Below are 18,579 nucleotides of genomic sequence, written 5' to 3'. Positions count from 1 at the left end.
TTTTTGACCCAATATTGACCTTAGGACATGCCAGTCACAAAGACATTGTTAAGCTTCATTTAATGAACCAAATAGCTATCAGCTGTGTTTGATATAATGGCAAGTGATTTTCTAGAACCAAATTAGCAATTTAGCATGATTACTCAAGGATAAGGTGTTGGAGTGATGGCTGCTGGAAATGGGGCCTGTCTAGATTTGATCAAAAATGACTTTTTTCAAATAGTGATGGTGCTGTTTTTTCATCAGTAATGTCCTGACTATACTTTGTGATTAGTTGAATGCCACTTTGGTGAATTAAAGTACCAATTTCTTTCCATAAGTGCAAAATCTGTCCATTATTCCAAACATTTGGCCACCAGTGTATATGAATGATGAATGGTCAAAGCACCATCTAGTGGTGAGGATTGATACTGCATTTTAATGCACCTGTAAACTCCAACCATAATATTTACATTTATGCATTTGGCAGATGCTTTTATCCAAAGCCAGTGCCCTGATTACAGGGACAATCCCCCTGGAGTAACCTGGAGTTAAGTGCCTTGCTCAAGGACACAATGGTGGTGGCTGTGGGGATTGAACCAACAACCTTTTGCTTATCAGTTCAGTGCTTTAGTCCACTACACCACCACCACTCCTAATAATATAATGCATTTCACTGGTTTGAAAGTATCTCTTAAATCTCCTCTGTTGCAGATTAAAAGGAAAGAACACTGCATTTTTAATTGTAAATTATATAATGAGATGTTCCGGTCCTTGATGCTGATTGGTTATCCAAAATACAAAATACCTACTTACATTATTGTTGAGAGCATCAGTTCATTAAAAGGTCATTAATAGAGATCTATATACAGGCTACTGAAAGACTACTGAATGTTTGTTGAAACACTGTTTTCTAGCTATAGCAAGTCAGTCGATAAGCTGTTATTTTGCTGCTGTTATACAGGCTATTGAAAGTTTACTGAATGTTTGTTGAAACACTGTTTACTAGCTATAGCAAGCTAGTTGATAAGTCACTAATAAGTCACTTATAGTCAGTTAAATATCTGCTTGGGACCATCAAAATAAAGTGTTACCATTTAATCTAATAAGTATTGTGATGGAGCTTAACTACATCGCTGGCAGCGGGATGAAACATACCTGATGTGTCATGTAATAATTGTACCTCGTCACTCTTGTCTTCAAATGCTGTGCGAGGCTTTAGAGAGAGCAGTCTCTTCAGGTCCAAGAAACAGGTTACTGCAACCCTCGCATTCCGGCCCATTAGATGCCGAGCCGCTAGAAAAAGCCGCCAACCACACTTTACAGACTGGGAAAGGCATCCGTGCACCTGCCTACCCCCGTCTCTGCACTGCCCAACCTTTAGTGAGCCCCCATTCATGACAAGAACACACCGCGTTTACTTTGTGATATCACACTCCCCTTGGACACTTTATTTACACCTTTTGTGTTAATATTTATTTAAAATAAATGACTTTCCGATGGCATGTACTGTCTGTTCTCGATTACATGGACCAATAAGGGGAGAATAGTGAAACTTGCAAAAGGTGGACTTGAACCTGGATCAACCACACAACTAACCAACTGTCTTTCTAAAGTCGCCACATCAGATCTCAGGTTGGAGATTGTCAAATTTACATACTTATCTCTCCACATCTTTTCTTCAGAGCAAATATAATATTTTTAACAGTTTTGACAGGTTCCATTGGACTGTTTGCATGCATATAGCTGGGCTGCGTGCCCAGTGACATTTAAACTTATTTCAAATAATTATTTGGCTATACTGAACCTGTGATAGGGGGGCACTGGTGGGTGCGGGGGCCTTATGCAGCCGCATATGTCGCTTAATAGGTAGGGCCTGCACTGATAATAGCTTTAGAGGCCACCCATACAGGTCAACTATTAACCCTGAACTAGGTCAGATACTATATTTTAGGGGAAGGATGCCACTTAACTGAAGCTGAATTTGCTGAACTTAAAATGTTCATAAACTGATGTGTCCTAAATATTTTATTATGAAGTAACCATTTAATAAAACGGTTAATAAAATTCACCCAAAAAAATGAAAATTCTCTCATAATTTACTCACCCTCATGCCATCACAGATGTGTATGACTTTTTTCTGTAGAACACAAAGATTTTCAGCTCTGTAGGTCCATACAATGCTAGTGATTGGTGACCAAAACTTTGAAGCTCCAAAAAGCACATAAAGGCAGCATAAAAGTAATTCATACTACTCCAGCAATTTTATCCATGTCTTCTGAAGTGATCCAAATGATTTTGGATGAGAACAGACCAAAATATAACTCTAACAAGACTACACTATAAACTTTTCACTATAACTATTGACATAAGCAGTCTCCTTGGTGATTGTGATTTCAAGCTTTATTACACTTCCTAGCGCCATCTAGCGATCTGTGCCTTCGTCAATTACTAGGAAGTGTAATCGAGCTTGAAATCATGATCATGCCTAGAGACTGCAATTGTATACCTTTAAAAGGCACTCAAGGTCATGTTGTCTTGTACAGGTGAGGGCTGCTTTCAAACACAAAACCCAAGTGTGGACTTTAACCAGCAGCTCTATCCGCAACATCAATGTCAAACCTTTCAACTCAGATATTGTAAGTAATTTCCTTTGACGGTTAAAGAAGCCCAGTTCATATTTTCATATTTACATTTGCAGTGTTCATGAACAAAGATTTTGGAAGTCCAAAGCGTATATTAATGCCCCATTTACTGTCTTTGCTTGTTTTGTTTCACAGATGAATGGCAACAAGGGAAGTGTGACTCCCACAAAGATGAACACATGGGACAAAAGCACCAACTCAGCCAACCGCATAGATTTGTCAGCAGTATAAGAGTGATGGATCTACATTTGCTTGTAAGTGGCTACTGATCCAAAGACAGCAAGAGGACAACGCAGTAGCATTTCCTGTAGAATATGTTTCTTTATTATGGCTCTATATAATATGAAATATCAACAGATTTTCAAAAGACCAAATGGCGAAAAAGCAATGAACTCATGCAGCTCACAACACAAAGTTCTCTGATATCATGTTCTTCTGCTGATGATCTCTCTAAAATGACAAAAGATGGATGAAGACACAAGGCCCGTTGTTGGGAAAAAGGAGTTCTTGACGTCTTCTGTGTTTTCTTATAATGTGGCCTGCCAAGGAACCTGAATTAGTTGTACTAACTGAAGACGTACTAACTCTCACGGAAAAGAGATTCTCATAAGATACCTGTACTTTAACAGTGTTTTCTTGCTCTGATTATTTGGACCACATACTAGCCCTGTGCTACATTTGGACCACTGTTTTGGCCTTCCTTTAAAGGGTCTATTCATGAAGTACAATCTAAAATTTCCAACTTTAGCGAGATAGTCTTTGCAAGAGGCTAGAGTGAAATGGCGCTCATGCCGCAATTACAACTTGTATCAGTTCCTTTTCATCTGGCACTGCAGCTATAATGCAATTGCTTTTGATTACTATTCAGGGGCTAGGGGCTCATTTTCCATCCCAGACCTGGAAGAGAAAAACAATAGAGTATGTTATTGTGCAGACAGAATGACTGAGTTTTTCTTCATTAGTTTGACCCTTTTCACTTTATTTTTATCTAGTATTGTACATAACTAGTTTCTTGATGTATTTCATAAAGGCAGAAAATTTATGAGATTAAATGCTCCAAAGCCAGTATGCGACACACAGAGCAAAATGTATATGTGAATGTGCTGTCACAGTCATACAGTATTTATTGGTACCAAGATGGGTCCGACTATTACAATAGTGTGATATATACATTTTAAATTATTGATGTCATCATGTTCCAGCAAGACTTTGACACTGCCTGAAAGACATTCCTTTTGCGTTATTGGAAATTGGAATACCAATACTTAATCAGCTGTTGTTTCTGACTTCATAGAAGGTCCATATGCAATCTTCAGACTTTTTTGCATTTGCTGCAGTATGCAGTATTCATTTTTTCTGTTGAATGGATTTAAACATACTGAAATGTGTTAAACAGAGCTGGGAGTATTGCACTCTTATTGATGAAATTATCAAATTAGGCAAAATATTTAATAAACGAACACACAAGCGGTGGGAGATGTGTGGATCTTGCGAGAATGACGTGTTTTCCAGAGCTTTTTGTGTGGATGTCATGTATGCTTGCTTATGGCTGGGGGTTTGTTGCTACGGGAACTTTGGTTTATCACCAGCAGTTCAAGTCCCCACTAAAAGATCACAAAAAAATGAGTAATTTAAAAGGAGAACAGGGTAGAGATTTTCTCCCAAATGAATATTTAAAGGCCAAATGCACTTGTCCAATTGTTATTCATTTTGAGAAATAATTGTTTTTATGTTTAATTGTTTTAATCACAGGACTTTTGATTATATTTATGTTTAACCCACTCATGTGATATATATATTTTTTTTCCTCTGTAAAAAATGGTGACATGGTTATTCTGGCCTCAAGTTATTTGTAGCAGGGGGATAATTTTTCAACAGTTATGATTGGACTTTTTGCATCAGCATAATTTCAGCACACAAATGGCCTTAGCAGTGTACTGAGATGATGTTTAAATAGAAATTGCCTTTATAGATCTCAGGCACTTCCTCTTTTAAAAAAAGTTCAGTAAAGAGTGTTGTTCCTAATTTTTATAATGTGAGGACACTTTCTGTGAAGTTTTTATTCTCTTAATTCTGTTCTATTGATTTCTATTCTGTTTTATCATTCAAATGAGGTCTGTTTTACACATTTAATATGCTAAAGCACAGCCTTTATTAAGGTCTAAAAAAACATATAGCATACATGGGTTGTACATATTTTTAAGTCCTTTATTCCTACATGTCAGTGTCATAAGAGTTTCATTAAGATCTGAATACTAATGGGCACTTTTAATTTCTCACATCATTTTGCATGATATGAAACTCCTAACATCCAGATCACATATCAAACATAACATGATCCTGACTACTTATTCACAATGAGGACAGAGGTATGCAATGGACGTTGATTTGCTTTTTACTTCTGTTCTCTGCTTATGTGTTACACTGTGAATCCTTCATTAGGATTTACTATAAAACAATTTAAAAAAAAAAAGGATTTCTAAAGAAATGGACAGTTGTCAGAATGAAAAATATATACAGAGACCGGGTGGACAGAACAAGATTCTCATTATGTTTTGTTAACTTTTGCCAAGACGGGATTGGACAGAATGACGTTTGTCCTCCAGGAGATGTCATCATGGCGCATCATAGTTAGTGATACCCCTGTTCACACATTTAAAATGTCTTAACCGGTCAATGTCTCATGGCAATATTCACACAGGCTGACATTTTTTTTTTTTTGGACACAGTCACTCAAATTCGTTTAGGTTTTTGTAGTCTGAACTGGACAAAAACACATTAAAACTGATTAAAATCAGAAGGGGGGGGGGGGGTCCGTCATTTGTTGTGTGCGACGGTTGTTATACGTCAGGTTTTGTGATGAGAAACCATTCTGCACTCCAAACTACATAATTAATGACTTCACAAGGCACTTCAAATTTAATACAATGATGATCACGCAGTATGATCGTTACAAACAGAATTTTCAATAAAAATGATGACTTCAAATGTGAGTTCAGCCTGTTTTATTACACATTTCAGCCCTACAAAACTCTCACAGTGGAAAATAAACAGGGTATAGAGATAATCACTTATGAATGAAATGCACTGGCTCACTGGTTAGATTTTCAGGCTCAATTTAACATTTTTGTGTTGAAAAAACATTTCTAATGACTGCTAGTCATGACAACGTGCCCCACAGTGCAAAAATGTTTATAACTTTAAAACATTTAGAGAAAGCATTAAAATAAACACTTTATAGCTCAGACAAATAACATGTCCAAAAACTTATTTCCCAACATACAGATGTTAGGTTAAAATGTACATAAAGGAAAGTGTGTATTTTATGTGCTGTGACAAGTCAGCATTTCTTCAAAGTTTTTAAAGATCTTAATCACCTTTCAACTTCTTTCTAGAAGTGCAAATAAACTATTGTCTTAGTGAATATGAATATATAGTATAATAATAATATATTATATATGTACTATATATACTGTATAGCTATACAAGATCATAAAATGTTGTTTAAAATAAATGAAGAAAGTGTCACAGCAGGACACTGATGACAATGCTTAAAATTTAATGTCAATTACTCACATAACTATGCGTAAATGTTTATTTAAAAAAATCATTGAAAACAAAGTTGGCCAGAATATGTACATATATAAATATAAACAAATATAAATATATGTAAAACAAAATAAACATACCTCTTATTTTGCAGATTAATTGCTAATATTTTCACTCTATGTGAGTTTGTTGCGTTTTTATATCTGCGGTGCTTAAATTCCTTCCCCAGGTTATTCTGGAAAAAAGTGAAAAGCCCAATGCTTTGACAAGTGCTGTTTCTGCTTTACTTTAAACAAAGACTCAAACAGCCAAAAAGTAGTATTTTTCATGACTTATTTTCTGCATTTTTATCAGGCGTGAGCATTATTCAGCAAGCCACACTTCAGCTCCCAGTAATGCTTTGCGGAATGAATAAATTATGCAAATGACTATGTACTGCTCATAGCTTTACTGTTTACAGATTTTATATATGCTGCTGTTATTGTATTTGATGTAATTTGCAGTTATTTGTCATTTTGTGATTATTCAGAGCTCATCTTATACTTAATATGTTGTCTTTGGTTGTGACCATTATTGTGATTTTTTTATGTCAAATAATGAGGTCCAGGTGAGGTACAGTGTTAACCCGCACTTACAGATATATGCTACGATGTGTAAATAATTTCAAAATAAAAGTATATTCAGTTTTTTAAAACAAAAGCCATTGTATTGTCTTACCTTATGTTCACTCTGTAAAGGGGTCCGCATGGGCATGTTGGAGCCCATGGTCGGCTGCCTGTAGGGTGGGACAAATTACCCAGTGGCCCACCGGGAAAACGCCCGGCGCTCCCGACGGCCAGTCTGCCCTTGGGTGGAGGTGGTTAACTGCCAAATATGTTGAATTTAATATTGTGAATGACACAGTAACAAAGGCAGAGTGTTTAGACAATGCATTTATTAATTCAAGACATTGAACAGGGTGATCTAAGCCAGTAAGTGACATTCAAAAGGGATGACAATGGCCTGAAGTCCAAAATGTGATTTGGTGAAGAAGCAATGGAAAGTATTCCAGCAACTGTGATTTTTCAAACACGCAGATCATTGGGCATGCTGTATCTTTTTAATAAACCCCTTATGGAGGTTTTGAAACTGCAGCCATAATATAATTTCAGCCAAAATAAACTTTTATCTGAAATCTATTTTGTTTTTTGTTTTGTTTTTATGCTATACGTATTCATCCAAGCAAAAACTGGTGCAGCTGTTCTGCTTTCTCTCTGCTCAGTCTCTTCCATCAGATGTTCCATCAGTCGAACATACTTACTAACTTCACATTGGCTGGATTGTTTAGAGACGTTGCAAATTTGAATGTCCCAAATGCCGTTGTCACACTGTTTGGATATTTTGCATAACTGCCCAAAGACTTTTAATAATGCTTTTAATAATTATATATATATATATATATATATATATATATATATATATATATATATATATATATATATATATATATTGCATTGTATTATGTGATGTATTCAACTGAATACTGCATTATGGGCTGGCAAGCAAGATTAATTCAACCACGAGATTAATGTTTACATACAGTATGTAACAAGGTTATTTTACCACAAGAGGGCAATACATGTCTGGTGAACATCTGTTTTGTTCAGGTCCATGCTTAGTGTTACAAGTAAGATAATGTGCTAAATGTATGTAATCTCTTGACTTTATCCTGCTCTGTATGTAAAGTGTGTACATTTTGTACAAGGCAGATAGAGAATATTTAGTCACCTTTGACTTTCATTGCATTTTTTCAAAACAATTAAAGTGAATGGTGATGGGTTTAGAACGACATGAAGGTGAGTAAATAATGATCAAATAAATTTAAAGGTGCACTCCGTAATTTTTTTCCCCATTAAAAAAGTTTTACTCCTAAAGAAATGAATTGTAATTTTGAAACATATGTATAAAATCATGACCACTCACATGAGATAAGGACTCTAGTCATATCAGTAATCTTATAAAAGCTGTTTTATTATACATGGGACAGGGGCACCATCATGGGGGCTGCCATTTTAGAATCACATGACCAGCTGAATACTACTCGCTTAATCTCAGTAACTGTTTTGTTATTGGACACTTTCACTCTTGGATTAAATTAATCATGGCAGATTGTGAATAGTGAATTTTTACAATGGCATCTGTAACTGAAAACTATTGGTTTTGAATGATACTGCATCCACATCACTAGGTGTCACTGTAAGTCCAAGATGACACAAACAAAATGTTACTGAGTGCACCTTTAATTTTTGGGTGAACTATCTCTTTAACACGAAATAGATATTGTTAGGTTATGTATTACGTGTTGTCATGTATGTGAATGAGTACCTTGTTCTGGTTAAAGAAACTTTGTTTTGCTAGAAAAACCCTTTAAATGGCTCAAAAACATAACTTTCTCTGTATGTGAAATGATTATGAACAGGATTTCAAATTGATTTAAAAACTCTCTATGACAAACCTTCTGTTGGGGTTTCATGGGCCCCAGGTTGAAAAGATGAAGTACACTCATGCCAGTATATTTATTTATTTATTTATTTATTTCACATACAGCATTTGGGGTCTCTGGGAGAAACAGAAGGAAAGTCAATAATATCAAGTCACTTTTTTTTTTTTTTTTTTTACTGAAATCTTTAATTTTGAAAAGGGGTTTTCAAACTGGGGTCCAGGGACCCCCAGGAAGCCACAAAGGGGGTGCTAGGGGGTCTGAAGAAAATTTTAGAGGAAAGAAAAAATGGACAAATGTTGACATTATTTGACATTATTACCCTTTCATTCTGAAATCATTAGATTAATCACAATTACTTTATTGTGTAGACAGCCACAGTAAGAAATATAAACCAAAATAAAAATACATTGGCATATTTCATACTGTATATTATGAAACAAAAATATTATTTGTAAGAAATCAGGGTTGTAATTCATGATTCTCCGTAAAGCTGCTTTGAAACAATAGTTATTGTTTTATTGTATACTTTACAAATGTATTTAAATAACACTTTTCACAAAACATAAATATTTAAAATAAATGATTATTATATTATGTATAATACATTTCTGTGCAAAAGTTTTAGGCGCATACAATTTTTTTTAAATGTCTTAAAACTATTATTTTTTAAATTCTGCTTTTAGTTTATGAATAGGAAATGTCAAATTTAGATTGCAACATTCTGTTTGCAAATAGAATTGAATAAAAGAGGAACAAGGAGCCCTACAACAGATGGTATGGCCCTCACAGAGCCTGCATCTCAGCATCATTGAGTCAGTTACATAAAGAGACAGAAGCAATTAAGACTCCAAGAAGCTTAGTACATCCTATCTGCCAGCAACCAAGAAAAACTGTCCAGGTGTACCTAGGAGAATTGGTGCTGTTTTGAAGGCAAAGGTGGTCACACTAAAAATTGATTTAGCCTATTTTTATGTCTACTGGACTTTGTGTGACATTAATTGATAAATGAAAACAATTACATTATTTTTAAAGACATCCTCACTATGCAACATTTTCACACCTGGCTAAAATTTTGCAGAGCACTATCTAATACTATAATATATATATATTTTATTATTATTATTATTAAATTGAATTGAAAATCCAGCAGAAGAAAGATGCACTCAACTTAAGAAGTAAATATTTTCCAGATAATATTTCACGAATTTATTTTTTCCTTACTACAATAACAATATAAAAGTCAACTATTTAATTCTGCAAACAAGAAGTCTTTAAAATACACAGGAGATCCTCAAATGTGGGGGTCCTTGGCATCAAAAAGTTTGAAGACTCCTGTTTAGAACACGCTAATGCGCGTGCGCATCTCAAGCCACAAGCCTTTGGTAGTGCGCATGCGTGTGATGTGCACACAACGTTTCAAGCTTTGGAAAGTGACCGGAACAGCGCAGTAAACGGCTGTGAGGCGTCGCTAGCGACTGTCTGCGTTTAATAAACGCACAATCCAATTTAGTACACTTTATTAAGTGTCCCGGCTAGTGGTTGCGGATGACAAACTTTTGAACAACAAGGTACTATTTTAAAATAGTGTCATCATGATGTCAGCGCCTTTGTTTTTATTAACGAGAAGGTAGCAAGATCGCAGTAGCAATCATGACTATACTTGCGGATAGTTTGGGTGCCAGACAGCTCATGGGAAGCGATCGACCGGGTGCTGTAATCCTAACATGATCTTACCTGTGGACTTTTAAACTGTTTCACGCGATGGAAATCGTCGGAAAATTCGAGTTTAACAGGAAAGACTTGATCGGACACGGCGCTTTCGCGGTGGTGTTCAGAGGAAGACATACACAGGTAAAGTTTACAGTTCATAATAAACGTAATATAATTAGCATCTTAAGAGTGATTGTATGTAAGTGCGTCATTATCATTTTATCTTGAAGTAAAACTTTCTCTTTATCTGCAGAAACATGATTTTGAAGTCGCGGTGAAGTGCATTAATAAGAAAAATCTTGCCAAATCACAGTCGATCTTAGGAAAGGAGATCAAGATATTAAAGGTGAGATTATTTTGTTACACAACGAGTCGTACTCGGTTAAATCATGTACAGCGCGCGATGACGGACCTGTGTTTGTGTTTTCGTCAGGAGCTGAAACACGACAACATCGTCAGTTTACTGGACTTTCAGGTATGTCTCGCTGTTTGTTATGTCTCAGGGGGGTTTATTTATTCATGAGGAGAGGGTTTAGCCTAATATGTATTTTAGGTTTGTAATCTTGCGAAAGGTAGAGGTTGGTAATGTTACTGAAGCTATTTTTAGCTCTGAATATCGCATGGCTCAGTGTTGACATTATGGGCGCAGTTCCCTGCATTTGATTGGTTAAAAGTAAAACCCCGCCCATTACGTCACACACAGCTGGAGGGTTTTGGACAGTCACCCAAGGGTTGGGTGTGCTGAAAGACATGCTAATAATGCTTTAAATTTGCAGCCTCTTTCATCAGCAACAGTTTAAACAGACAATCACAGATTTGTTTTATTTTTATTTTAGCAGCAGTGTTTCCCCTAGGATTTTTTTTTTTTCAGCAGCGGTGCTGTTCTAAAACATGTATTTATTTATTTATTTCAGTTGGATTGATTTTTAAAGTATATAGCCTAATTATGGTCCTCTGCTTCAGTCACTTGTTTCCCCAGTAAGTGTTGATGCAATCATGTGCCGAATTACATTTATGTTGTTCTTGGCAGATACCTTTAACAAATATTTTAACAGGGAGTTAAAGGGCAGTTCATTCCTAAATGAAATTTCTGTCATCATTACTCACCCTTAAAGGGATAGTTCACCCAAAAATGAAAATGATCTCATCATTTACTCACCCTTATGCCATTCCAGATGTGTATGACTTTCTTTCTTCTGCAGAACACAAATTATGTTTTTTAGAAGAATATTTCAGTTCTGTAGGTCCTCACAATACAAGTGAATGGGTGGCAACATTTTGAATCTCCAAAAAGCATATAAAGGCATTATAAAAGTAATCCATATGACTCCAGTGTTTTAATCCATGTCTTCAGAAGAAATATGATAGGTGTGGGTGAGAAACAGATCAATATTTAAGTCAATTTTTTGCTTGAAATTCCCCTCCCTGCCCAGTAGGGGGGCGGTATGCATGAAGAATGTGAATCATCAAAACCACAAGAAGAAGAATGTGAAATGTATCTGTTTCTCACCAACACCTATCATATAGCTTCTGAAGAAATAGGTTTAACCGCTGGAGTCTTATGGATTACTTTTATGCTGATTTATGTGATTTTTTGAGATTCAGAATTTTGGCACCAATTCACTTGCATTGTATGGACCAAAAGAGCTGAAATATTCTTCTAAATATCTTCATTTGAGTTCTGCAGATGAAAGAAAGTCATACACATCTGGGCTGGCATGAGGGTGAGTAAATGATGAGAGAATTTTCATTTTTGGGTGAATTATTCCTTTTAGTCTGTATGAATTTTTCTCTTCCATTAAACACAAAAGGTGATGTTAGGCAGAATGTTAGTTCCAGTCACCATGCACTGTCACTACATATTTGTTTTCTCCATACAATAAAAGTAAATGGTGACTGAAACTAACATTCTTCCTAACATCTCCTTTTGAGTTCCACTGTAGAAAGAAAATCATAAATGTGATTATAAACAGGAGCGATATATTTAGTGCATCGCCCACATACAGAGAGATGCGGTACAGTGCCATTCCATGTTGAATCTTAAGTTCAGTAAAATGTGACTTCCTCACTGTGCACGCTTACGCTAAAGTCATCAAGCGTTCAGTGAGCTGCATGAGAAATGGAGAGAATGAGGGACGCAGAAGAGCTAATTTACTATTCTGGAATTACAGTTTAATACAAACACAAAATTATTGATTTGATTTGTTCATCTGTATGGATTGGTTTACCAATGCTCAGCTACATGTTAAAGTGAATAAAGGTGTGTGGGAATTCCTCTCATTATGAACGTGGAACAAGCGGAGATTATTAAATTTACACGTAGTGCCCGCAATCCCGCGCCGAATTTCAGGCCCTGCTGGTATCCTGCTTCTTAGTTGCAGGACACACTCATGTTGGACTGCTATATGGCGATGTTACTGTGAGTATATGAGAGTATTTGTGTTTGTGGTGGGGTCCAGGGCCATCTCTAGTAAAGGGCGGGGCCTATGGCAATGTCGATGATGCAGGACCTCTTGCCATCGGACCAGGGGTGGGGGTTGGGGGATCTTGTCCCTTTCGGTAGTGTTTGCAGCCAGGGCCCCCCGCGATAGCGATCTCAGGGGGGACCACACCTGTTGCACCAGGGGGTGGGGGCAGTAGAACCAATCGCCGCGGAGCCTGGTGCGATTGCACCACCCTAAGGATGGCCCTGGTGGGGCCCCGTTCATTTCATACCAGCCATATTCAAATGCGCGTTGTGTAAAAAGTGTGCAGCTGACTGGGGCGAGCAAGCATTACGTTGCATAAAGAATAAAAATGAACCATGTAAAATCTCAGCAGCGACGCTCATAATTTAGCAGCTGTGGTGCGCCGCTACTGAATGCATATAGGGGAAACACTGAACAGATAAATGTACCTAAACATGTATATAATTACAGAAGCATAGCATTTAGGGTGTGACGATTCGCTCTGACAACGATTCGATTACGACTCTACCTCACAATTACAATGCATCGTGAAATCTGAAACCAGTAATTACAGATGAAATGTCATGTGCAGGCAGAAACGATCCAGGTTTTAATCGAGCAGGTTCATAGAATGAAAAACTGTCTATTAGTAGCATGTAAAGGTGGAAACACAGGATGTAGTAACCATGAGTTCCTTATTCATTTTGGGATAGGGAAAGAGGTGCCAGGCGGCTAAATGGAGACGCCTCCGCTTGTCAAGCCCGTTCACGAGAATTCAATTGCATTTTCATGCAGGACTGTTTGCGGCAAACACTGTGTAACATTCAAACCATAAATTGACATTACTCAGAGGGGTTTTGTGTACATATTATTATAGTACCTTACAAAAGCTCTGGACTTTTTGTGATTTAAGCCTAGAAGAATGCAAAAAGTTTTCAAAATCTACAAGGACATTTTTTTTGGTGCCAGACAGTTGGGTAAAATTGTGCACATTTCTGCTTATGAATAAAAAATGGTTTACAAAATAAAAAGGTTAACAATACATTTTAAGACCCTTATCTTCCTTATTTTCATAAAGTAAAATGATGTCTTGCAATGTAAAATAATAATTAACATTCACTATAATTTTCCAATTCGGTCCAAAAAACATAGTCCAGTCATAAAATAAATGTGCCAAAGACTTGACAGAGTAGATGGTGTGTAAAATGTTTACATTTATTTCCATTCCTTTTTTTTAATACACAATTTTGTAATACAATGACCAGTCATTCTTCCATTTAATATTGGCAATAAGAAGATTCCCCCAAAAAATTCCTCTTGCCGAGATTCTATTTTGTTTTTGAAAAATGATTCGAAAATGTTTATTACAATTTTCCCCAGTGAATTCAGTACCATTTAACATCAATTTGGGTGTAATAACTATTGAGGGATTATGGCATAGATCACTTTATAAGTTAAATAAGGGCTGATGGAATAGCTTAAGTTACCAAATCAAACTCCTTAAAATGTACAGGAACAACCAAAGATGGAAATATGAGTATTATTGGATTTACTGCCCTCAGCAACTTACAAAAGTTGTTTACACAGACTTTTTAATACAATATAATAAAAATATTTTATTGACCAGTTTTTAGAAAATACAACACAACTCATAATGTGTTTTATTAACTACAGATTGTCATATCAACAACCATCCAGTTGGGTAATTACTGATTTAAGTCCCATGAGCATTCAGTATTGAAACAATTCATGGTTCACATGGACAAAATGAAGTGACTTGCAGTTCAGTAAGTTCATGATTCACTAAAAAGAACAGACTCATAAGAGTGGTCACGCTCATATGCATAATCTATGAGAGGGACTGGTGGGACATGTCCATGTTCTGCCATGGCCAATTTGGTTCCCACCACTTTTTGAAAAGATTTTGTGAGGCACGTGTCTAATACAGATGAAGCATCTCCAGTTGACTAAATTGGTCAAATAAATGTTTAATAATGCACAGAAAGGCCCAAAAGATGATCAAAAAACCTTCTGAAATTGACTCCCATATCCCATAGTGATAAAAATTAAAAACAAATCGGCTCAAGAAACGCAATACAGTCACAACAGATGTATGTTTGTATGTCCATGAAAGTTTACACCTGAGACCTGTGTTTGCATTAGCCAGCACTTGCCAGCCCAGCACGCTCTTTCAACCGACTGTCTCTATGATTTGCATGCAGAACAGACACTGGCTGGTGTAGAATACCCTTATCGGTTGTATCTTAATGAATAGAGGCAGTCAAGCTGTTGATCTGATGACAGGTGGCTATCCCAGGTGGTGTGGGATGGTAATCACCTATAGATTAAAGGAATAGTTCACCCAAAAATGACAATTATTTTATCATTTACTCACCCTCATGCCATCCCAGATGTGTTTGACTTTCTTTCTTCTGTAGAATGCAAACAAATATTTTTAAAAGAATATCTCAGCTCTGTAGGTCCATACAATGCAAGTCAGTGGTGACTATTGAATGAATAGGGGCATTTAAGATGTTGATGATGATAGGTGGCTGTCTCAGGTGGGGTGGAGATTAAGCTTAAACTTAGAGTTTAAGTAACTGGACTGGGAACTCAATCGTTACACATTCGATTTTGCACTATTGTGCCGTTGAGCAAGTGTAACAGGTTTACTTAGAGCTGCACGATTCTGAAGAAGAAAAAAATGTGTATGTGATTTACAAAACCTGGACATAAGGGTACTAAACAAAGTAACATGTACTAGAGGTTCTGACAAAATGTTCTCTACTTCAGTCTATGCAAAAATGCAATAAAGCTGTAAATGAAATATATACATTTAAGATGTCCTAAATCCACAAGAGGGTGCAACAAATACATAAACTAAACAGCACCTTGTTATTATTGCAAAATAAAAATAATTCTGTTAAAAAAGTGCATAAAAAAATAAATGAAACGATTTAGCCTGTTTCTCACATGCTAAGTAAAAAGCAAAATGAGCGGGAAAAAGCTTCATTAACGGTGTCAGCTTAGTTTTGCACTGGTAGACAAATATGCAATAAAACACTGTTATTTTACTATTAAAATATATATATATATATATATATATATATATATATATACACACAGTTGTGCTCAAAAGTTTGCATACCCTTGGAGAATTGGTAATATACAGTATGTACCACTTTTAAAGAAAACATGAGTGAGCAGGCAAAATACATTTATTTTATTTCTTATGGGATTCATATTTAACTGTAGGTTATAACAGAATGCCACAATCATAAAACAAAACATGGCAACAATGAAAAAAATTAAATGACCCCTGTTCAAAAGTCTGCATACCCTTAGTTCTTATTACTGTGTATTGCCCCCTTTAGCATCAATGACAGCATGCAGTCTTTTGTAATAGTGGTCTATGAGGCCCCAAATTCTTGCAGGTGGTATAGCTGCCCATTCGAATTGGCAAAATGCCTCCAGGTCATGCAAAGTCTTTGGTTGTCTTGCATGAACCGCACGTTTGAGATCTCCCCAGAGTGGCTCGATGATATTAAGGTCAGGAGACTGTGATGGCCACTCCAGAACCTTCACCTTTTTCTGCTGTAACCACTGGAGAGTCAACTTGGCCTTGTGCTTAGGGTCACTGTCATGCTGGAATGTCCAAGAGCGTCCCATGCGCAGCTTTCATGCAGAAGAATGCAAATTGTCTGCCAGTATTTTCTGATAACATGCTGCATTCACCTTACCATCAATTTTCACAAGATTCCCCGTGCCTATAGAGCTCACCCCCCCCAAAACATCAGTGAGCCACCACCATGCTTCACAGTGGGGATGGTATTCTTTTCACTATAGACCTTGTTGACCCCTCTCCAAACATAGCGCTTATGGTTGTGACCATAAAGCTCTATTTTGGTCTCGTCTCTCCAAATTACAGTGTGCCAGAAGCTGTGAGGCATGTCAAGGTGTTGTCGGGCATGTTGTAACCGGGCTTTTTTGTGGCATTGGCGCAGTAAAGCTTCTTTCTGGCAACTCGACCATGCAGCTCATTTTTGTTCAAGTATCGTCATATTGTGCTCCTTGAAACAACCACACCGTCTTTTTCCAGAGCAGCCTGTATTTCTCCTGAGGTTACCTGTGGGTTTTTCTTTGTATCCCAAACAATTCTTCTGGCAGTTGTGGCTGAAATCTTTCTTGGTCTACCTGACCTTGGCTTGGTATCAAGAGATCCCCAAATTTTCCACTTCTTAATAAGTGATTGAACAGTACTGACTGGCATTTTCAAGGCTTTGGATATCTTTTTACAGTTGTGCTCAAAAGTTTGCATACTCTGGCAGAAATTGTGAAATTTTGGCATTGATTTTGAAAATATGACTGATCATGCAAAAAATGATCTGTTTGTCTTTTGAAAAAATGTCTTTTATTTAAGGATAGTGATCATATGAAGCCATTTATTATCATATAGTTGTTTGGCTCCTTTTTAAATCATAATGATAACAGAAATCACCCAAATGGCCCTGATCAAAAGTTTACATACCCTTGAATGTTTGTGTCTGTGTATAAATAGTCAATGAGTTTGTTAGCTCTCACGTCGATGCACTGAGCAGGCTAGATACTGAGCCATGGGGAGCAGAAAAGAACTGTCAAAAGACCTGCGTAACAAGGTAATGGAACTATATAAAGATGGAAAAGGATATAAAAAGATATCCAAAGCCTTGAAAATGCCAGTCAGTACTGTTCAGTCTCTTATTAAGAAGTGGAAAATTTGGGGATCTCTTGATACCAAGCCAAGGTCAGGTAGACCAAGAAAGATTTCAGCCACAACTGCCAGAAGAATTGTTCGGGATACAAAGAAAAACCCACAGGTAACCTCAGGAGAAATACAGGCTGCTCTGGAAAAAGACGGTGTGGTTGTTTCAAGGAGCACTTTAAAATTTCATAATTTCAGCCAGGATATGCAAACTTTTGATCACAACTGTATATCCTTTTCCATCTTTATAAAGTTCCATTACCTTGTTACGCAGGTCTTATGACAGTTCTTTTCTGCTCCCCATTTCTCAGTATCTAGCCTGCTCAGTGCATCCACGTGAGAGCTAACAAACTCATTGACTATTTATACACAGACACTTATTGCAATTTAAAAAGCCACAGGTGTGGGAAATTAATTAATTACCATTTAAACCTGTGTGTGTCACCTTGTATGTCTGTAACAAGACCAAACATTCAAGGGTATGTAAACTTTTGATCAGGGCCATTTGGGTGATTTCTGTTATCATTATGATTTAAAAAGGAGCCAAAAAACTATGTGACAATAAATGGCTTCATATGATCAGTATCCTTAAATAAAAGACAGTTTTTTTTTTTTGCATGATCAGTCATATTTTCAAAATCAATGCCAAAATTTCACAATTTCTGCCAGGATATGCAAACTTTTGAGCACAACTGTATATATACTGTGTGTGTATATATATATATTAACAATTTAAACTAAAACAATGTGGCCTGCAGTGTCTCTTGTAAAAATTGCTTCAAGCTTTTAAAGGAATTAGTCAAGAGCCTGTAATTAAATAGAGAACAGAGTAAACAGTGTTTTAAGTTTTTCAGCAACAGTAATTAAACATTAAAAAAATTATAAAGTAATTTTTCCAGACCTAATGAGCATGCACAATATGATGCCTTTTCAACAGTAACTTTGAAAACACACTCAGTTATACCTCTCACCCCAATACCCTTAGACAATGACCTCACAGTGAGTGCACACTAATAATTCATGTTC

The 18,579-nt window shown here is 36.5% G+C and overlaps 2 protein-coding genes across 2 annotated transcripts in view; both read left to right on the top strand.

Annotated features, from left to right (window-relative positions):
- LOC127424132 (adhesion G-protein coupled receptor D1-like) overlaps positions 1–5,395 on the top strand; it is a 72,850-nt gene extending 67,455 nt beyond the window's left edge. The window contains exons 24-25 of the mRNA XM_051669055.1: positions 2,526–2,618; positions 2,760–5,395. Coding sequence (XP_051525015.1) covers positions 2,526–2,618; positions 2,760–2,855 — 189 coding nt within the window. The 3' untranslated portion in view covers positions 2,856–5,395. The remainder of the gene's footprint in view (positions 1–2,525; positions 2,619–2,759) is intronic.
- Positions 5,396–10,081: 4,686 nt separating this feature from the next.
- LOC127424131 (serine/threonine-protein kinase ULK1-like) overlaps positions 10,082–18,579 on the top strand; it is a 33,913-nt gene continuing 25,415 nt past the window's right edge. The window contains exons 1-3 of the mRNA XM_051669054.1: positions 10,082–10,506; positions 10,619–10,711; positions 10,799–10,840. Of these exons, the coding sequence (XP_051525014.1) occupies positions 10,417–10,506; positions 10,619–10,711; positions 10,799–10,840 (225 nt within the window). The 5' untranslated portion in view covers positions 10,082–10,416. The remainder of the gene's footprint in view (positions 10,507–10,618; positions 10,712–10,798; positions 10,841–18,579) is intronic.

This window comes from Myxocyprinus asiaticus, chromosome 33, assembly GCF_019703515.2.
Source record: "Myxocyprinus asiaticus isolate MX2 ecotype Aquarium Trade chromosome 33, UBuf_Myxa_2, whole genome shotgun sequence".
Lineage (NCBI taxonomy): Eukaryota > Metazoa > Chordata > Actinopteri > Cypriniformes > Catostomidae > Myxocyprinus > Myxocyprinus asiaticus.
This window is presented reverse-complemented; position numbering and strand designations above follow the sequence as displayed.